The sequence below is a fragment of the Hemitrygon akajei genome, chromosome 1, assembly GCF_048418815.1.
Source record: "Hemitrygon akajei chromosome 1, sHemAka1.3, whole genome shotgun sequence".
Taxonomy (NCBI): Eukaryota; Metazoa; Chordata; class Chondrichthyes; order Myliobatiformes; family Dasyatidae; genus Hemitrygon; species Hemitrygon akajei.
Window position 1 is genome coordinate 68,876,903 of NC_133124.1, and position 22,660 is coordinate 68,899,562.

The 22,660-nt window shown below is 44.8% G+C and overlaps 2 protein-coding genes across 2 annotated transcripts in view; one reads left to right on the forward strand and one right to left on the reverse strand.

Annotated features, from left to right (window-relative positions):
- LOC140727475 (voltage-gated inwardly rectifying potassium channel KCNH6-like) overlaps positions 1 to 22,660 on the reverse strand; it is a 286,713-nt gene that overhangs the window by 226,730 nt on the left and 37,323 nt on the right. The gene's annotated exons all lie outside the window — the stretch shown is intronic.
- LOC140731464 (dynein regulatory complex protein 11-like) overlaps positions 1 to 22,660 on the forward strand; it is a 182,379-nt gene that overhangs the window by 143,172 nt on the left and 16,547 nt on the right. The window contains exons 6-10 of the mRNA XM_073053341.1: positions 13,888 to 14,093; positions 16,163 to 16,247; positions 17,104 to 17,205; positions 21,021 to 21,084; positions 21,932 to 22,038. Of these exons, the coding sequence (XP_072909442.1) occupies positions 13,888 to 14,093; positions 16,163 to 16,247; positions 17,104 to 17,205; positions 21,021 to 21,084; positions 21,932 to 22,038 (564 nt within the window). The remainder of the gene's footprint in view (positions 1 to 13,887; positions 14,094 to 16,162; positions 16,248 to 17,103; positions 17,206 to 21,020; positions 21,085 to 21,931; positions 22,039 to 22,660) is intronic.

Below are 22,660 nucleotides of genomic sequence, written 5' to 3' on the forward strand. Positions count from 1 at the left end.
GGGAGATGGAAATGGTAGCAACATGGCTCCATTATACAAACTAGAAATCAGCTCTCAGCCCCCGAGCTGTAACCTGGTTCCTAACTTCACCAGAGCCTCGGCCAAAGGCATAGAATAGTTGGGGGTTAGTGGGTCACCGGGGAGAGGGGTTGTAGTGGGAGAGGCACTCCTCTGCTGGGAGGGAGATGGGGGGGTAGAACATAGACAGCAGAGCACAATGCAGGCCCTTCGGCCCACAATATTGTGCCGAACATTTAACTAACTCTAAAATCAGTTTAACCTTCCCCACATTGCCCTCCATTTTACTTTAACTACGAGCCTATCAAAAGGACTCTCAAATTTCCCTCATGTATCTGCCTCTACTACCACTCCTGGCAGCCCATTCCATGCCCCTACAACTCTCTGTATAAAAATAACTACCTCTGACACCCCTCCCTATACTTTCCTCCAAATACTTCAAAATTATTCCTACTCATATTAGCCATTCTGCCCTGGGAAAAGGTAACTGGCTGTCCACTCTAGCTATGCCTCTTATCATCTTGTACAGCTCTATCAAGTCACCTCTCATCCTCCTTCTCTCCAAAAGAGAAAAGCACTAACTCACTCAACATATCCTCATTAGACGTGCATCTAATCCAGGCAGCATCCTGGGAATCTCCTCTGCACCCTCTCTAAAGTTTTCACATACTTTCTATAATGAGATGACCAGAACTCATCACAACATTCCAAGTGTAGGCTAATCAGAGTTTGACAGGGCAGCAACATTCCTTCTGGCTCTAGAACTCAGTCCTTTGACTAATGGAGGCCAACACACCATACACCTTAAACTCTATCACATTGTGCTGCAAGTTGGAGAAATCTATGGACGTGGATCCCAAGATCCCTCTGTTCCTCCACACTGCTGGTAATCCTGCCATTAACCCTGTGCCCTGCCTTCAAGTTCGACCTTCCAAAGTGAATCACGCCACATATTTCTGGATTTAACCACATCTGGCACTTCAAAGCCCACCTCTGCATCCTATAGTGTGATGCAATTACAGTTTTGGGCATTCCAGAGTTCGGAGTTCAATTCCAGCATCATCCATAAGGAGTTTGTACGTTCTCCCTGTGAACTGTATAGCTGTCCTCCAGGTGTTCTGATTTCCTCCCTCAGTCCAAAGAGATTCTCAACCTTAGAAGTCAGGCTAAATAGCCAAGAATTTCCTTTCTTCCACCTCCCTCCCTTCCTAAATACTGGAGTGACATTTGCAATTTTCCAGTCCTCAGGAACCATTCTGTAATCTAACGATTCTTGAAAGATCATTACTAAAGCCTCCACAATCTCTTCAGAACCTTGATATGTAGTCCATCTGGCCAGGTGACTCATCTACCTTCAGATCTTTTCACTTCCCAAGCACCTTCTCCTTAGTGATAGCAACTACACTCACTTCTGCCCCCTGACACTCTCGAATTTCTGGCATACTGCCAATGCCTTCCACAGTGAATACCGATGCAAAATACTTATTCAGTTTGTCTGCCATTTCCTTGTCCCCCCCATTACTACCTCTCCAGCATCTATTTACCAGTGGTCTGATATCTATCCTTGCCTCTTTTTTTTACTCTTTCTGTATCTAAAGGAACTTTTGGTATCCTCTTTAATATTATTGGCTAGCTAACCTTTGTATCCAATCTTGTCCTTCTGTGTGACATTTTTAGTTGCCTTCTGTTGGCATTCCAGCTTCCCATTCTCTAAATTGCCTCTATTTTCACTCCATTATATACCACCCCCTCCTCTTTGGCTTTTATGTTGGCCTTGACTGCTCTTGTCAGCCATTATTCTGTCATGCTTCCTCTGGAATAATTCTTCCTCTTTGGGATAGATATATCCTGCACTTTCCCAATTGCTTCCAGAATTTCTAGCCATTGCTGCTCTGCTATCATCCCTGCCAGTGTTCTTTTCCAATCAATTCTGGCCAAGTCTTCTCTCATGCCTTTTTAATTCCCTTTACTCCCCTGTAATGATACATCTGACTTTAGCTTCTCAAATTACAGGTTGAATTCTATCATATTAAAATCACTTTATCCTGAGGGTTCCTTTACCTTAAGCTCTCTCATCAATTTTGGTTCATTGCACAACACCCAATCCAAAATAGCTGATCCCCTAGTGAGCTAAACCATGAGCTGCTCCAAAGTGCCATCTTGTAGACGTTCTAGAAATTCCCCCGTTGAGATCCAGCATCAATCTAACTTTCGCAATCTCCTGCATATTGAAATCCCCTATGACTATCGTAAAATTGCCTTTAGGCATGCATTTTGTATCTTCTGTTGTAATTTGCAGACCACATCCTTACTGTTTTGGTGTTTGTAAATAACTCCCATCATTGTCTTTTTACCCTTACAGTTCCTTAGCTCTAACCACAACAATTCAATACCTTCCAGCCCTATGTCACCTCTAATGATTTGATTTCACTTTTTACCAACAGAGCCACATCACCCCCTCTGCTTACCTGCCTGTCCTTTTGATACAATGTATATTCTTGGATGTTAAGCTCCCAGCTATAAACTTCTTCCTGCCACAACTCAGTGATGCCCAGAACATCATACATGCCAATCTGTAACTGTGCTAAAAATTCATCTAGTTTATTCCGTATACTGCAGGCATTCAAATATAACACCTCCAGTCCTGAATTCATCATCCTTTTCTGACTTTTAAATTGCAACTCATCCTATTGACTGCAATTTTGCCCTATCATAAGCCTCTCCTTGCTTGCAGTCTCACTGCACACTGCCTCTCTTTGTAAACCAACTACCTCATCCTCAGCACCATCCTCAGAACTCTGGTTCCCATTCCCTCAGCCAAATTACTTTAAACCCCCCCCTGAAAAGCTCTAGCAAACTCGCCCACAAGGATATTGGTTCCCCTCAGGTACCTTCCCCAGAAGTGGTCACAATGATCCAGAAATCTGAACCCCTGCTCCCTGCACCAGTTCCTCAGCCACTCATTCATCTGTCAATTCATCTTATTCGTAGCCTCACCGTATCCAGAGATTCCTACCCTGGAGGTCGTGATTTTCAGCTTTCTGCCCAGCTCCCTGAAATGTCTCTTCAGGGCATTCTCACTTTTTCTGAATTATGTCATTGGTGCCAATATGTACCAAGACTTCTGGCTGATCACCCCTCCCCTCGTGAATACTGTAGACCCAGTCCGAGACACCCCTGACCCTGGCACCTGGGTGGGAGGCAACATAACCTCATTTATTAACCCCTTCATTCCTGGAATCATCCTCATGAACCTCGTCTGGACTCTCTCCAATGACAATACATTCTTTCTGAGATAAGGGCCCAAAACCCCTAGTTGCAGGAGGCGAGTGGCTGGGTGACTATCAGGAGAAATGGAAATGTGAATAAACAGTTAACAAAAAGCACCCATGAGGCCATTCCCTTCAAAAATAAGTATGCCATTTTGGATACTGTTGTGGGGGAATACTACGCAGGGGAATACTACGGAGACCAGGATACTGGCACTGAGCATGGGTCCATGGTGCAGAAGGTAAAGAGGGAGAAGAGGAGAGAGGTAGTGATAGGGGACTCAATAGTCAGAGGAACAGACAAGAGAATCTGTGGACATGAACGAGACCCTTGGATGGTATGTTGCCTCTAAGGTACCAGGGTCAGGGACATATCGAATCGCTTCCACAGCATTTAAGAGAGGGAGGGGGAGCAGCCAGATGTCTTGGTACATATTGGTACCAAAGACATAGGAAGGAAAAGCAATGAGGTCCTGAAGAAAGAATTTAGAGAGCTAGGTCGAAAGCTGAGAAGCAGAACCTCCTGGGTAGTAATTTCTGGATTGCTGCCTGTGCCACACATCAGTGAGGGTAGAAACAGGATGATTTGGCAGATAAACATGAGGCTGAGGGGGACCAGTATTCTCATGGGCAGGTATGTTAGAGCTGTTGGAAAGGGTTTAAGCTACTTTGGCAGAGGGGTGGGAACCAGAGTGACGGGACTCAGGATAGGACAGATGGTAAAAAAGCAAAAATAGCGGGTAGTCAGACTGTCAGGAAGGACAGGAAGATGATAGGACATAATTTCAGTCAGCAGGGTGAGTATCAGTGCATTAGGAATGCAGAATCAAAAAGTGTAGCAAATACAGTACTTAAAGTATTATATCTCAATGCACGGAATATAAGAAATATTGTGGTTGATCTTATTACATTATTACAGATTGATGTTGTGGCCATCACTGAATCATGGCTGAATTGCTGGGAGCTGAATGTCCAAGGTTACACATTATGTTGGAGGGTTAGGAAGGTAGGCAGAGGGGGTGGCGTGGCTCTTCTGGTAAGGAATGGCAACAAATCAGTGGAAAGATGTGACATAGGATCAGAAGATGTTGAACCCTTGTGGGTTGAGTTAAGAAACTGCAAGGGTAAAAGGACCCTGATGGCAGTTATATGCAGGCCTCCCAACAGTAGCTGGGAGGTGTACCACAGATTACAACAGGAAATAGAGATGTTTAAATCTCCCATGACTGTCATATCAGGTTGGTAATGGATCTCAAGAGAGAGAGTTTGTTGAATGCCTATCGGATAGCTTTTTAGAGCAGTTTGTCGTTGAGCCTTCTAGGGGATCAGCTATACTGGATTGGGTGCTATGCAGTGAACTGGAGGCGTTTAGGGAGCTTAAGGTAAAAGAGTCCTTAGGAGCCAGTGATCACAATATGATTGAGTTCAACTCAAAATTTGATAGGGAGAAAGTAAAGTCTGATGTAGCAGTATTTCAGTAGAGTAGAGGAAATTACAGTGATACGTGAGAGGAATTGGCCAAAGTAAATTGGAAGGAGCTGCCACCAGGGATGTCAACAGATCAGCAATGGCATGACTTTCTAAGAAAAATGAGGAATGTGTAGGACAGATGTATTCCAAAAATGAAGAAATACTCAAATGGCAAAATAGTACAACCATGGCTGACAAGGGAAATCAAAGCTATTGTAAAAACAAAAGAGAGGGCATAAAACAAAGCAAAAAATATTGAGAAGATGGAGGATTGGGAAGCTTTTAAAAACCTTTGAGAGCAACTCAAAGAATCATTAGAAGGGATAAGATGAAATATGGAAGCAAGCTAGCAAACAATATCAAAGTGGATAGTAAAAACTTTTTCAAGTATGTAAAAAACAAAAGAGTGATGAGGGTGGATATAGGACTGCTAGAATATGAGGCCTGAGAAATAATAATGGGGGACAAGGAGATGGCAGATGAACTAAATGAGTACATTGCATCGGTCTTCACTGTGGAAGACACTAGTGGTGTGCTAGATGTTGTAATGTATGAAGGGAGAGAAGTGAGTGCAGTTACTATTAAAAAGGGAGAAGTTGCTCAAAAAGCTGAAAGACCTAAGGGTACAAAAGTCACACAGAACAAATGAACTGCACCCCCTAGGGTTCTGAAAGAGGTAGCTTTAGAGCTTGTGGAGGCATTAGCAATGATTTTTCAAAAATCATTAGACTCTGGCATGGACTCTCATGTTATTAATTTTCAAAAATCATAGACTCTTCCCGTTTAGATAATAGTCTGCACTTTTGTTCCTTTTACCAAAATGCATTATCATACATTTTCCAACATTTTATTCCATCTGCCACTTTTTTGCCCATTCCTTCAATTTGTCTAAGTCCTGCTGCAATTGCATTGCTTCCTCAGCACTACCTACCCCTCTACCTATCTTCATATCATCTGCTAACTTTGCCACAAAGCCATCAATTCCACTATCTAAATCATTGACAAACAATGTCAAAAGTACTGGTCCCTGAGGAATACCACTAGTCATTGCCAACCAACCAGGAAAGGCCCTCTTTATTCCCACTCACTGCCTCCTGCCTGTCAGCCATTCATCTTTTTCTACATGCCAGTATCTTTCCTGTAACACCATTGGATTTTATCTTGTTAAGCAGCTCTATGTGAGGCACCTTATCAAATGCCTTCTGAAAATCTAAGTAAATGATATCCACTGCCCCTCCTTTGTCCACCCTGCTTGTTACTTCCTTGAAGGATTCTAACAGATTTGTCGGGCGAGATTTCCCTTTACAGAAACCATGCTGACTTTGACTTATTTTATCATTAGTCTCCAAGTATCCCCAAAACCTCGTCCTTAATAATGACTCCAACAACTGAGGTCAGGCTAGCTGACCTATAATTTCCTCTCTTTTGTCTTCCCTTCTTAAAAGTAGAGTGACATTTGCAACTTTCTAGTCCTCTGGGACCACGCCAGAATCAAATGATTCTTAAAAGATCATGACCAATGCATCCAGTATCTTTTCAGCCACCTCCTTCAGGACTCTCGGATGTAGTCCATCTGGTCCTGGTGACTTAACCACCTTAAGACCTTTCAGTTTGCCTCGCACTTTTTCCTTTGTAATGGCAATGGCACTCACTCCATTCCTCTTCACCTCTCTTCCCTCCTGATCCACAGCACCAGACTCAGTGCCAGAGACCCAGTCACTGTGGCTTGCCCTGGTAGGTTATCCCCCTGAACAGTATCCAAAGTGGATTACTTTTTATTGAGGGAATTGGCCACAGTGATGCACTGCACTGACTGCCCATTTCCCTTCCTTCTCCTGAGTCAGCCCATTAACCTGCCTCCTGCAACCTAGGGGTGACTACCTCCCTGTAGCTCCAAACTATCACTTCTTCATTCTCCTGTATGAGCTGAAGCTCATCGAGCTGCAGCTCCAGTTCCTTAATACATCCTCTGAGGAGCCACCACTCGGTGCACCAGGTGTAGATGTGATTATCCTGGTTCTGATCCATTGATAAAGTGGGCAGATGGAATTAATGCTGATACTCTTTTGGAGGACTATTTGAGGGTAGAACAAAGACCATGAATGGTAGGGCCTGAGAGAACACTGAGGAACAGGAAGACCTTGGTCTACATGATGGCAGTGATAGTGAAGAAAGGAAACAGGAAACTTGCCTTCATTAGCTGGGGCAAGAGCAGAGAGCTTAAAGTACAACTTTATAAAATATCATTCGGGCCTCAGCTGGAATATTGTACACAGTTTTGGTCACCACACTGTAGGAAGGATGTGATTGCACTGGAGGTTCCTTCACACATCACAAGTCAAGTCAAGTTTATTGTCATTTAACTACAAACATTTGTATATATGTGTATAACATATATAATGTATATAGAAACAAGACAATGTTTCTTCAAACTAGGTGTAAAACACATCACACACGATACCTTATGCAGGTAAGGAGAAAATCTACAGATGACTCACACATAAATAACAAACTAAAGTATATTAATATCAAATATTGTAAGGTACAGAACAGATTAACCAGTGAAACTTCAAATACAATGCGGCCAGGAGTTCAGAAGCCTAATGGCCTGGGGGAAGAAATTGTTTCTCATCCTGACTCTTCTTGTTTTTATGTATCACAGTCTTCTGCCTGATGGTAGGAAGTTAAAGAGGATACTGGATGGATGGGTGGGATCCTTAATAATACTAAATATGGTCTGGTCACCGAATTATAGGAAAGATGTCAACAAAATAGAGAGCGTACAGAGAAGATTTACTAGAAAGTTACCTGGGTTTAGCACCTAAGTTACATGGAAAGATTGAACAAGTTAGGTCTTTATTCTTTGGACCGTAGAAGGTTGAGGGGGGACTTGATAGAGGTATTTTAAATTATGAGAAGGATAGATAGAGTTGATGTGGATAGGCTTTTTCCATTGAGAGTAAGGGAGATTCAAACAAGAGGACATGATTTGAGACCTAGGGGGCAAAAGTTTAAGGGTAACATGAGGGGAAATTTCTTTACTCAGAGTGGTAGCTGTGTGGAATGAGCTTCCAGTAGAAGTGGTAGGGGCAGGTTCAGTATTGTCATTTAAAGTAAAATTGGATAGGTATATGGACAGGAAAGGAATGGAGGGTTATGGGCTGAGTGCGGGCCAGTGGGACTAGGTGACAGTAAGCGTTCGGCACTGACTAGAAGGGCTGAGATAGCCTGTTTACGTGCTGTAATTGTTATATGGTTATTTCAGTGCCAGAAATCTGGGTTCAGTTCCACTGTTGTCTGTATTGAGTAGTGCAGGCTCACTGGGCCAGAAGGGCCTGATACTGTGCTGTATCTCTGACTGACTAACTTGTTTGCCACCACTGATGTAAGACTCACTGGCCTATAATTCCTAGGGTTATCACTATTACAATATCCTTATTGAACAAAGGAATAACATTTGCCACCCTCTTATCTTCTGCCACTACTCCTATGGACAGTGCAGACACAAAGATCATCGTCAAGGGTGTAGCAACCTCTTGACTCACTTCCTATCTATCTTACATATCTATATATCTTAACATTTTTCAGAATTTCCAGCATATCCTTTCTTAACGTCGACATATTCCAGTATATCAGTGTGTTCTAAGCTGACCACATTTTTCAAAGTCCCTCTCAATGGTGAATACTGAAGCAAAGTATTCATTAAGGACCCCACCTCCACCACTACCACCTCCTCCGACTCCAGGAACATTTCCTCTTTTATCCCTGATTGGTCCTACCTTAATTCTAGTCATCCACCTTTTCTTCATGTATGTCTAGAACACCTTGGGGTTTTCCCTAATCCTACTTGCCAAGGCCTTCTCATATCGCTCTTCCTCTTGACTAGATGTTCCACGTCTCTTGTCAACCATGGTTCCTTCACCCCACCATCCTTTCCCCGCATCAATGAATCAAACCTATACAGAACCCCTGTAAAATGCTCCCCAAACAACCTCCACTTTTCTGTTGTGAATTTTCTTGAGTACACCCATTCCCAATTCACCATAAGATCCTAAGACATAGCAGCAGAATTAGGCCACTTGGCCAATCAAACCTTCTCTGCCATTCCATCACAGCTGATTTATTATCCCTCTCAGCCCCATTCTCCTGCCTTCTCCCTGAAACCTTTGACATCCTGATCAACAAAGAACCTATCAACTTCTGCTTTAAATATACTCAAATGACTTGGCCTCCACAGCAGTCCATAGCAATAAATTCCATAAATTCAACACCCTCTGGCTGAAGAAATTCCTTCTCATCTCTGTTCTAAATGGGCATCCGTCTATTCTGAAGCTGTGCTCTCTGGTCCTAGACTAACCGACTATAAGAAACATTCTCTCCACTTCCACTGACTATTCCTTGTAATATTCAATAGGTTTCAATGAACTCCCCCCCCCCCCACCATTCTTCTAACCCCAGCCAGTACAAGCCCAGAGCTATCAAACACTCCTCACACATTAACCCTTTCATTCCTGTGATCATTCTCATGAACCTCCTCTGGACCCTCTCCAATGCTAGCACATCTGTTAATTAAGAGGCCCTCCTTGGAGAGGTACATGGATGAGAGGTGTATGGAGCGATATGGTCCAGGTCAGTGGGACTAGGCAGAAAAATGGTTCGGCACAATCAAGAAGGGCCAAAAGGCCTGTTTCTGTGCTGTAATGTTCTATGGTTCTAACTGCTCACAATACTCCCAGTGCAGTCTGACCAATACCTTATAAAGCCTCGGCATCACATCATTGTTCTTATGTTCTAGTCCTCTTGAAATGAATGCTAACATTGCATTTGCCTTCCTTATCACCAACTTAACCTGTAAGTTAACACATAGGGAATCCTGCACGGGGTCTCCCAAGTCCCTTTGTACCACTGATTTTTGAATTTTATCCCCATTTAGAAAATAATCCATGCCTTTCTCCCTTCCACCAAATTGCATGACCATACACTTCCCTACACTATATTCCATCTGCCACTTCTTCGCCCAGTTTCATAATCTGTCCAAGTCCTTCTGCAGACTCCCTGCATCCTCAACACTACCTGCCCCTCCATGTATTTTTGTACCATCTGCAAACTTGGCCACAAAGTCATTAATTCCATCACCAAAATTGTTGACGGATGATGTGAAAAGAAACAGTCACAATACTGAACCCTGCAAAACCCAACGTCACCAGCAGCCAACCAAAATAGGCTCCTTTTATTTCCATTCTTTGCCTGCTGATGTCAGCTAATCTTCTATCCATGCTAGTATCTTTCTTGTAATATCATGGGCTTTTATCTTGTTAAGCAACCTCATGTGTGGCACCTTGTCAAAGGCCTTCTAAAAGTCCAAATATACAACATCCACTATATCACCTTTATCTATCCTACTCATAATCTCCTCAAAGAATTCCAACAGGTTCATCACGCCTTCTGAAAATCCAAGTACTCAACATCAACTGATTCTCCCTTGTCTATCCTGCCTGTTATTTCCTCAAGGAATTCCAACAGATTTGTCAGGCAAGATCTCCCCTTAAGGTAACCATGCTGACTTTGACCTATTTTATCATGTGCCTCCAAGTACCCTGAAACCTTACCCTTAACAAAGGACTCCAACATCTTCCTAACCACAGAAGTCAGGTTAACTGACCTATAATTTCCTTTCTTCCGTCTCCCCTTTTAAATAGTGGAGTGATATTTGCAATTTTCCAGTCCTCAGGAACCATTCCAGAATTTAACGATACTTGAAAGATCATTACTAATGCTTCCACTGTTCTATTCAGCTCCCTCTTTCAGAACCCTGGGGTGTAGTCCATCTGGTCCAGGTGACTTATCTACCTTCAGACCTTTCAGTTTCCAAGCACCTTCTTCTTAGTAATAGCAACTTCACTCACTTCTGCCCCACTGACACTCTCGAATTTCTGGCATACTACTTGTGTTTTCCACAGTGAAAACTGGTGCAAAATACTTATTACGTATGTCCACTATTTCTTTGGCCCCATTAGTACCTTTCCAGTGTCATTTTCCAAATCCACTCTTGCCTCTTTTCTAAAAAAACTTTCTTTTATATTATTGGCTGGCTTGCCTTCGTATTTCATCTGTTCTCTCCTTATGGTTTTTTTAAGTTGCCTTCTGTTGTAAAAACCTCCAAAGTCCTCTAACTTCCCACTAATTTTTGCTATATTATATGTCCTCTCTTGTGCTTTTATGCTGTCATTGACTTCCCTTGTCAGCCACTGTTGCCTTACTCTCTCTTTAGAATACTTTTTCATCTTTGGGATGTATCTTGCACCTTCTGAATTGCCCCCAGAAATTCCAGCCTTTGTTGTTCTGCCGTCATCCCTGCTAGTATCCCCTTCGAATCAGCCTTGGCCAGCTACTCACTCATACCTCTGCAATTCCCATTACTCCATACTAATACTGATACATCTGACTTTATTTTCTCCCTGTCAAACTGCTGGGTGAATTCTATCATTATGATCAGTGTCTCCCAAGGGTTCCCCTACCTTAAGGTCCCTAATCAAATCCAATCCAGTATTGCCTTTCCCCTGATGGGCTCAACCACAAGCTGCTTTAAAAAGCCATCTCGTAGGTATTCTACAAATACTCTCTCTTGGGATCCAGTACCAACCTGATTTTTCCAATATATTTGCATATTGAAATCCCCAATGATTATCATAACATTGCCCTTATTACCTGCCTTTTCTATTTCCTGTTGAAATTTATACCCTACATCCTGGCTGCTGTTCGGGGACCTGTATATAGCTCCCATCAGGGTCTTTTCACCCTTGCAGTTTCTTTACTCTACCCACAACGATTCTACACCTTACAATCCAATGCCAGCTCGTTCTCAGGATTTCATTTATTATTTTACCAACATAGCCGCACCACCCCCTCTGCCTACCTACCTGCCTTTTGATACAAGGTGTATCCTTGGATGTTAAGCTCTCAACTATGATCTTCTTTCAGCTACATCTCAGTGATGCCCATATCATACCTGTCGATCTTTAACTGTGCTACATGATCATCTATCTTATTTTGTATACTTTGTGTATTTAAGTATAACACATACATTCATCACCCTTTTCGATTTTGCCATGTTACACTGCAGCTCATCCCACTGACTGCAATTTTGCCCTGTCCTTCCTCACAGTCTCACTACACACTGCATTGACTTTATCAGCTGCCCCTCCTCAGCCCTATCACTCCAGTTCCCAAACCCTTGCCAACTTAGTTTAAAGTTGAACTAAGTCAAACCTGCTACAGCATGAATGATAATTCTATTATACCCTCCCCCAATTAAATACTTTCTCATGCCATCAGCTCCTATCTCTGTCCAAGGGTATGACAAAGGTCAGGAAGTTGTGGTCACTGTTTCCAAAATGCTGACACACTGAGAGATCTGACATCTGACCAGGTTCATTGCCTGGTACTAGATCCAGTATAGCCTCTCCTCCAATCAGCCTGTCTGCATGTTATATTATGAATTCTTCCTGGACACACCTAACACATTCTGTGCCATTTTTTGTACTAAGGAGGGGGCAATCAGTATCAGGGAAGCTGAAGTCACACATGGCAACAACTCTGTTATTTCTGTATATTTCAAAAATGTGTCTTTATCGATGAATGCTGGCAGTAGAGTGATTGCTCCCTTCCTTTTACTGACTTCCACCCACACAGACTCAGAAGAAAATCCCTCCAGGACATCTTCTCTTTCTACACCTGATAAGCAATGCCACTTCCCAACCTCTTTCACCTCTTTCCTTGTCTCTTTTGAAATATCTAAACCCCAGAACATCCTGCAGCCATTACTGTCCTTGTAACAGCCAAGACTCTGTAATGGTCACAGCATCATAGTTCCATGTACTGATCCGTACTCTAAGTTCATCGCCCTTGTTCCTGATACTTCTTGTATTAAAATAGACAAACTCCAGCCCAGCCAACTGATTGCAGTTACGCACCTCCCACTGCCTATCCTCCCTTCCAGCCCCTCCACACAGTATACCAAGGTAGCAGGGTGGGATGATGCCTGGGAGAGAGAGGTCTCCTGAGAGGGATGGAGGGAAGGAATGACCCCTAGAAAGGAGTATCACTCCTCTGGATGGAGGGAAGTGATAGTGGGATAGTCACCCCTGGGAGGGAGGAAAGGGTCAGTCCTGGAGAGGTGGGAGAGAAGGAGAGAGGGGGTTATCACTGCTGGCAAGGATGAAACTGACCGTTGGGAGGGAAGAGAATCATTTCCAGGAAGGTTGGCAAGGGTGACACTTGGTAGGGAGAGAAGGGTAACTCCTGGGAGGGAGAGGAGGAACAGGGTGACCCTGGGAGAGAGGAGTTCACTCCTGGAGAGGGATGGAGAAGAGGGTGACCCCTGGTTTGGAGAGAGTGAACAGGCAACAGGAAGGAGTTGCTCACCCCCTCTCACTACTGTGTGCTGAGGAGATGATGGTTGCTCTGACTTCAGTTTCAGTTCCATTCCTTCTCTGCTCCACACCTTCCTCCCCCCACTAGTCCATTGGCATCCATGGATCCCCACAGCCCCACAGAATTCCAGAGGGACCACCCTCAGAGAGGAAGAAAGAGACCCCTACCCCCAGGGGAGACCCAGAGGCGCCACCTGCTGGAGCTCAGAGGGTCAGACAGTGTCAGTGTGGGGTGGGGGGAAGAATCTTGAGATCTGCAGGTCATATCTGTCATTCCTCCCCCCAGATGAGAGGACACTGTAAATCTGCCTCATCCGTGTTTCCCATTCTCCCCCTCAGGAACGTCACACTGAGCTTCACACATTACACCCACCCCCGGAACCATCCTCAATCCTCTCCCCACTGCCCTCTACAGACAGAGTGACAGGGAGAATTGAAGTGGATACAGTGTGGGATCTCTGATGTTACCCCCTCCTGTTCTCAGAATGCCTCCAGTTCTCCCACCCATCCACATGCTGGGATCTGCTGGGGCAGACTCAGGGGTGTGGGGTGGAAGTGGGAGGCAAGGGCCTGTTTTACTTCTTGTGTGTGGCTGCAGGTCCCCAGGTGGACCAGATCAGTGGTGTGAGGGGTCTCATGCAGCAAGGGGCTGAGGCTGGAAGGTGAGGACCTGTTTTAAGCCATGTGTGTGTTTACAGGTCCCCAGTGTGGACACAGAGGAGCCGGGAGCTGCCTCGGTGGCAGCGGAGGAGGCTGCAGAAAGGATGCATGAGTTACAGCAGCGGCACTGGGTAGAGTTCGTCAGAGACCAAGACCGCATCAAGCAGCTGGTGATGGACACGGAGGGTCCCAACATGAAGGAGACCCTCAAGGACCAGATCCGCAAATGGTTCATTGAGTGCTGGTGAGCCCACTCTCTTTCATCGGGACTCCACCTCCACACCATGGGAAATCCCCAGAGCCAGGCAGCATGTCATAGGATAAGGGGGGACAAAGAGGGAGGGTGGAGATGGTGAAGTTCCACCTTGGAGGATGGGGCTGACATTTCTACTGGTCAGGAGAAACTCTGAGTGGATTTCTGCATGGAAGGGGTAAGGAGGGGGAGGAGATGAGTGTGGGACCAGGAGTGGAAAGAGGGAAGAAGGAAATGGGTGAGAGACCAAGTGTAGAAGGGAAGAAAATGTGTGACAGATTAATAGGAGTAGGAGAAAAGGGATGGGCGAGGGGCCTGGGGTTGAAGGAAGGGGAATAGTGAGGGGCCTGGTATTGTAGGTTGGAAGGGGATGGGTGAGGCACCTGAGGTTGGAGGGGGAAAAGGGATGGGTGAGGCACCTGAGATTGGAGGGGGAAAAGGGATGGGTGAGGGGTCTGGGGTTGGAGGAGAAAAGGGATGGGTGAGGGGCCTGGGGTTGGAGGGGGAAAAGGGATGGGTGAGGGGTCTGGGGTTGGAGGGGGAAAAGGGATGGGTGAGGGGTCTGGGGTTGGAGGAGAAAAGGGATGGGTGAGGCACCTGAGGTTGGAGGGGGAAAAGGGAATGGTGAGGGGTCTGGGGTTGGAGGAGAAAAGGGATGGGTTAGGGGCCTGGGGTTGGAGGAGAAAAGGGATGGGTGAGGGGCCTGGAGTTAGAGGGAGGAAGGAGATGAGTGAGGGCCTTGAGGGAGGGAGGAAGGGGATGGGTAAAGGACCAGGGGTTGGAGGGAGGAAGGAGATGGGTGAGGGCCTTGAGAGAGGGAGGAAGGAGATGGGTGAAGGCCTGGAGGGAGGGGCGATGGTTTGCTGAGGTCTGGTCACAATGCAGGTGTGGGTGCCAGCAGCAGATCAACTTCATTAAGATGGATTTGGGTTTACATCTATTACAAACTGGTGAAACATCAGGATAGAAGCTGTGCAACTTTTCTTTGGAATAATGGAGTCTATGTGTTGTTTTAAACTGTTTAAGTCTGTGTCTGACGTTGACCGAACAATCATGTAAACTCTTTAAACACTCATCCCAGACCTCTTCTGTCAGTTCTATACCCAATTCATCCACCCATGCCTATTTAAGATCTGCAGTGTTCACCTGAGCTCCATTATGTAGGATCTGATAAAAATAGGATAAGGCCCTACGAGTAACCAGATCAAATTTATTTATTGCCGACAGGGACTCATGTTTGTCTAAAACTTTGAAATTAGGTATATATTTCCTAACATAATCTCAAATTTGTAAATATCTAAAAAAAACTAGAGGTAGGGATATTGTAAACTGCTTGTAACTGCACAAATGTAACTTGTCACATTCATTCTGGTCATGTTGTAAGCTTTACGCATACTGGAAAAGTACTGTTCTCTGTTTCTCTGAGGCTTATGGGAAGCAGTGGAAACCAGGCCCACTCATAGCCATCCTTGGAGCAACAAGCTCCCTATCATCAGCTAATAAGTATGAAAAAATGGCTGTATTGTTTGGAATGGTGATTGCTAAGAAGTTAATCCTGCAAATGTGGAAAATGGACTCTGTGCCTATGTACAATCTGTGGCTGAGAGAACTGGCAAATACTTTACATTTGGAGAGACTGAGACTATGTAATGAGGACAGAGGAAACATCTTTGAAAGGATATGGGGCATTGTGTTGGACTTTCTTATGGGGTGAGGAGTGAAGTTTTTTTGGTGCGGTGCACATGTTTACTTTTGCCTTTATATTATTCTCCCTTTTGATGCTCAATATTTAATTTGATTTTGTTATGGTCGTGGTTTTTGTGGATGTGCTGTTTTTTTTTGTTTGTTAAAAAAAAGATGGATTTGGGGAGAGGGGAAGTAGAGTTCCACTCCCACTCTAGGGCTCACCATTCTGCTTCTCCCCCTGGGGCAGTGGTTGGGTTAGGTGGGAGTGGGTGGGTTTAATCTTCTGCCCCTCCCCATCATCCCCTCCCTCACCCTCCCCCCTCCCACACCTCTCTCCTTCCAGCCCCTCACACTGCTCTCTGTTTTTCCCACAGTAATTCCACCGGCAAATTCCCTGATTTTCCCAGTGTGGAACAAGGTGGCTCAGAGATCATCTTCACCGAGAACACACCAGAGCAGGTCCTGTCTGAGCCAGGAATGGGCATCAGGGGGAGTGTGGGGGGGTGGGTGGTCAATGTGTGGTTGCATTAGAACCATAGAGTCAATGTGAATAGAACACATTCCGCCCCAACCAAAACACCCACCGAGCTAATCTCAATTTCCTGTGCTAGGGTCATATCCGTTCAAGCCTTGTCCCTCCATGTACCCATCCAAGAGCTTCCTAAGCGATATATTGTACCTGCCTCAACCACTTCCGCTGACTGTTCATCCCATATACTCACCACCCTCTGTGTGAAAAGGAGCCCCTCAGATCCCTTTTAAATCTGCCTCCTTTTACCTAAAATCAATGGCCCAAGTTTTAGACTTCCCTACCCTGAGGAAAAGATCATTACTATCCACCTTTTCCTATGCCCCTCATAATGTCATAATGGCAATAAGTTTGCTCCTCATTCTCCTACATTCCAGGGAATGAAGACATAGCCTGGCCAATCTCTCTCTAGAGCACAGACCCTCTCGTCCAGTCAATGTCCTCATAAATCTTCTCGGCGCTCTTTCCAGTTTAACCACTTTTTTGCCTATAACTGTGTGATTAAAACCGTGCTTCAAATACAGCCTCACCAATGACTTATGCAACTGCAACAGCAAGTTCCAACTTCTCTACTCATTGTCCTGACATTACTGGGGTGTGCGTGTGTTTGTCTGTGTGCGTGTAGCAGTTGTAGAAGCTACGGTTTAGGGTTGCGCCTGGGATTGGGACTGGGGCTGGGATCAGGGTTGGTTTGGGGTCAGATTCAGTCTGAGTTACTGGGGCCGTGAGAGGAATAGGAAGACAGATGTGTGTTGACTCTGCTAACATCTGGAATTGCTGTTGCAGTTATTGGCTGAAATGGCAGCAGAAGCTGAGGAGAAGGAACGTCAGGCAGCAAATAAACGTTCCAAGAAGGAGACAGTGCCTCAGGAGAAGAAGAGTGCAGAGGTGAGGCTGTGTTCACATGTTGAATGCTGTATCCTCCACTCAGCACACAGTGTACAGGACTGTGTCATGGCCTGTACGCAGGGCATCAGGGCATACAACTACATTGAACTGCTGACACTAAATAACAAGTTTCGTGACCCATGTTAGTGTTAATAACCCTGATTCTGATTTGAGACCATAAGATATAGGAGCAGAATTAGACCAATTGGCCCATTGAGTCTGCCCCACCATTTCATCATGGCTGATCCAATTTTCCTCTCAGCCCCAATCTCCTGCCTTCTCACCGTATCCCTTCATGCCTTGACTAGTCAAGAATCTATCAACCTCTGCCTTAAATATATCCAATGACTTGGTCTCTACAGGTGCCTGTGGAAACAATTTCCACAGATTCTCCACGTTCTGGCTCAAGAAATTCCTCCTCACCTCTGTTCAAAAGGATGCCCCTCTATTTTGACGCTATGTCCTCTGGTCTTAGACTCCATAAAAAAAATCCTCTCCACATCCACTCTATTGAGGCCTTTCAACATTCAATGGGTTTCAATGAGGTCACCCCTCATTGTTTTGAATTCCAATGAGTAGAAGCTCAGAGCCATGAAACACTCCTCATATGACAAGTCTTTCAATCTCGGAATCATTTTTTTTAACCTCCTTTGAACTCTCTCCAATATCAGCACATCCTTTCTAAGATAATGAGCCCCAAACCACTCACAAATTCCAAGTGAAGTCTCACCAATACCTTATAAAGCCTCAATATTACATCCTTGCTCTTATACTGCAGATGGAGTTCAACCCAGATAAGTGTGAAGTGGTTCATTTTGGTAGGTCAAATATAATGGCAGAATATAGTATTAATGGTAAGACTCTTGGCAGTGTGAAGGATCAGAAGGATCTTGTGGTCCGAGTCCATAGGACACTCAAAGCTGCTGAGCAGGTTGACTCTGTGGTTAAGAAGGCATACGGTGTATTGGCCTTCATCAATCATGGGATTAAGTTTAGGAGCCAAGAGGTAACATTACAGCTTTATTCGACCCTGGACAGACCCCACTTGAAGTACTGTGCTCAGTTCTGGTCACCTCACTACAGGAAGAATGTGGAAACCATAGAAAGGGTGCAGAAGAGATTTACAAGGATGTTTTCTGGATTGGGGAGCATGCCTTATGAGAATAGGTTGAGTGAATTCGGCCTTTTCTCCTTGGAGCGATGGAAGATGAGAGGTGACCTGATAGAGGTGTATAAGATGATGAGAGGCATTGATCATGTGGATAGTCAGAGGCTTTTTCCCAGAGCTGAAATGGCTAGCATGAGAGGGCACAGTTTTAAGGTGCTTGGAAGTAGGTACAGAGGAGATGTTAGGGGTAAGTTTTTTACACAGAGAGTGGTGAGTGGTGAGAATGGGCTGCTGATGATGGTGGTGGAGACAGATAAGATAGGGTCTTTTAAGAGACTCCTGGATAGAGGGCTATGGGTAACCCTAGGTAATTTCTAAGGTAAGGACATGTTTGGCACAGCTTTGTGAGCCAAAGGGCCTGTATTGTGCTGTAGGTTTTCTATGTTTGTCCTATCTTGTCCTATGTCACCAAGTAGTCCATAACCTCATCCTTAACAACTGACTCCACTGAGGTCAGGTTAACAGGTCTATAATTTCCTTTCTGTTGCCTTCATCCTTTCTTAAAGAGTGGACTGACATTTGCCAGAGTCCAATGATTTTTGAAAGATCTTTGCTAATGCCTCCAATATCTCTAACGCTGTCTCTTTCAGAACCCTGGGGTACAGTTCATCTGGTCCAGGTGACTTATGTCCCCACAGTTTTCAGCTTTTTGAGCACCTTGTCTCTTGTAAAGTAACTGCACTCACTTCTCTCCCTTCACACACTACAACATCTGGCACACTGTCAGTGTCTTCCACAGTGTCTATCTCCTTGATCCCTGTTATTATTTCTTGGGCCTCATTTTCTAGTTATCCTATATCCACCCTTATCTCTTTTTTTTACACATTTGAAAAAGCTTACTATCCACTTTGATACTGTTTGCTAGCTTGATTTCATATTTCATCTTTTCCCTTCTAACGATTCTTTCAGTTGCTTTGTAGGCTTTTAAAAGTTTCCCAAACCTCACTAATTTGTGCTTTGTTGTATGCCCTCTCTTTTGTTTTTACATTAGCTTTGACTTCCCTTGTCAGCCATGGCTGTACTATTTTGCCATTTGAGTATTTCTTCACTTTTGGAATACATCTGTCCTGCACGTTTCTCATTTTCCCAGTAAGTCTCGCCATTGCTGTTCTGCTGTCATCCCTGCCAGAAGCTCCTTCCAATTTACTTTGGCCAACTCCTCTCTCATACCACTGTAATTTCCTTTACTCCACTGAAATACTGCTATGTCAGAATTTATTTTCACCCTATCAAATTTCAAATTCAACTCAATCATATTGTGATCACTGGCTCCTAAAGGCTCTTTTACCTTAAGCTCCTTAATCACCTCCAGTTCATTACATAACACCCAATCCAGTATAGCTGATCCCCTAGCAGGCACATCGATAAATTGCTCTAAAAAGCTATCTCATAGGCATTCAACAAACTCTCTCTCTTGAGATCCATTACCAATCTGATATGATAGTCAAGGGAGGTTTTAACATCAATCTGCATGTTAAAATCTTCCATGAATATCATAACATTGCCCTTTGACACACCTTTTCTATTTCCTGTTGTAATCTGTGGTACACATCCCAGCTACTGTTGAGAGGCCTGCATAAGTTATTCTGTCTGGAATTATGAATTGAAATAACAAATATGGGTGATTTCAAAATAATAGTCTGTGGTGGGGAAATTTCATGATAATTTCCATGATCAGCAGCCCAAATTCCATAAGGTACACACAAAAGTATTCAGGAAGCAAAATCTGTGTTGTCCAATGTAACCAAAAGGTAGATGTAGGTAAGGCAGTGGATGTTGTCAATTTTGACTTTACAAGGCTTTCAACAAAGTAGGGCATATGGTTGGTTGGTCTGGTAAGTTAGATCTCATGGAATCCAGAGAGAGCTAGTTGGATGGATTCAAAATTAACTCTAGTTAGGAAGCAGAGAAAGGTGGTTGAAGACAGTTTCTTGAAATGGAGCCTGGTGACTAGATATGTGCCAGAGGGATTGGTGTTGGGACCCTTGTTTTTCATTATTTATATGTGTTTTGGATGCAAATGCACAAGGCTTGATCAATTAGTTTGCAGATGACACAAAATTAGGGGGTGTTGTTGACAGAGCAGATGGTTGCCATAGATTACATGCATTGATCAGATAGGGAAATGGGTTCAGCAGTGACAAATGGGTTTCAATACAGGTAAGTGTGAGGTGATGTAGCTTGGAAAGTCAAAGCTGTGTAGGACTTGTATTATGGAACAGAGGGACCTAGGGGTACAGTGCATAGTTCATTGAAAGTGGTGTCACAGGTAGACATGGTGGAAAAAATGGATACCCTCTTATAGGAAGGACATAATCAGACTAGAAACAGCACCATGCTGTGTGAAGTCTTTCTCGTACAGTACACAGGTCCAAGTGTTGCATTGTGGGTTATGCTTACAGTAATACACCTGTGCACTGCACTGTGTGCTGAGTTTACCAAACACAGGTCCGTGCATTGTGTTGTGTGCAGTGTTGACAGTGCAAGGTATTGTGTACTGTAGACACTACACACACTGCAGTACACACTGCACTGTGTACAATGTTTACAGTACACAGGGGCCATGTACTGAGTTGCGTAGAGTGTTTACAGTACATAGAATTGTGCATATGGTAGATAATAACTTCTGTGTGCTTTGTGATTTCAGCCCAAACCAGAGGGTATCTCCAAGTTCCTCTCTGATATTGCCCAGGAACACAAAATATACACAGGTACACAGCACAATGACTCTGGGCAGAGAGGAGTGGGTGTACCTAGGTCAGGTCGGTGGGTCTGGATTCAGAATTAGCCCCTTTGTCCCATCTCTCCTGTGCTGACTATGGTGAATATCTACACTGGTCCCATTGCCTATGTTTGCCCACATCCCTCATCACCTTCCCTCTGAATGTACCCGTCCATCTGTCTAACACTGTCATTGTAGCCCTTCACCACCCCTTCTGGCAGCTCATCCCACACACCTACCATTTTCTGGATGAAGTTACCCTCATCCCCTTTGAGTTTTACCTTCTAATGTGCCCTCAGGCTGAGGACAACCCACCCACAGGACAACCTGTCTGATCTCCAGCCCACAAGGGGCCACCCTCTCAAGGGGAGGGCCCTTCCCCCGGTTCCCACTGAGATGCCCCACCCAGGAGAAGAGTGAGATCCAGTGGTGCCCACTATGGGGAGAGGTCAGGGGAGCAGAGTGAGGTTGTTTGGTAAGGAATCAGGGGTGTTGCTGCAATGGTCAGGGGGTAGGGGGATCAGAGGACTTGGGTGGCAGGGTCAGGGGAGGGATAGCAAGTGGGGGAGGCATGAGGGTCAAGAGGTCAGTGACAATCCCTGACCAGTTCATCTCTCCCAGACAGGGGTTGGATGGATGGGTCGGGGACCAGGGAGGGGAGTTTGGAGTCAGGGGTTAGGGAGGTGAGGTGTGTTCAACGGTCAGATGGAATGGGTTAGGGGTTGGAGAGGAGGAGGTGGTTGAATCAGGTTGATGGGGTCAGGGGTCAGGGTTTAGGGAAGGGAGGAGGGGGTACAGGGGTTGGAGATGAGCACTGACCACTCCCTCTACCCCAGCCGTGTGGAAGGGACGGGACGACTCCTCCAACTTGCAGCAGCAACACGATGTGGAGCTGGAGAAGGAGGTGAAGAGGAAAGAAGTGGAGGCGGAGATCCGTCAACAGGTACTGACCCACTGATTCACACCAGCAGGGACACACCAACATATAGGAGAAAGGATACCAGCAGGAAGGGAGAGAAAGGAACTCAGTAAAAAAATGTATTTATTCCAGTGTTCAAGGTTTAACAGGTAAAGCAGACAAACTCAGTGTGAATTGGCTCTGAGGAGTGGGATGTTCCAGTCATAGCAGAAACATGCCTGAGAGAAAGGGCTGGCAGTTCAATGTTCCCAGATACGGATGCTATAGACATGACAGAGGTACCAGTCAGGGAGGAGGGAGAGCAGACTTCTTCATAAGGGAGGATATAACAGCAGTGCTTAGAGATGACATTCTTGAGGGACATTCCAGCAAGGCCATGTAGATAGAACTTCAAAGCTTTAGTGGGCTGTATTATAAACCCCTCCCCAGCACCCTGCAATAGTCAGGGAAAACCTGAGGAGCAGGTATATAGAGAAGTTGCTCATAGCAGTAAGAATAACTGCGTTGTAGTAGAGAAATACTTTAATTTCCATGGTGCTGACTGTGCCACCCAGAGTTTCAAGGGCCTGAACGAGGTGGAATTTATGAATGTGTCCAAAAAAGATCCCCGAGTTAACATATAAAGGACCCTACTGGAGGGGGAATC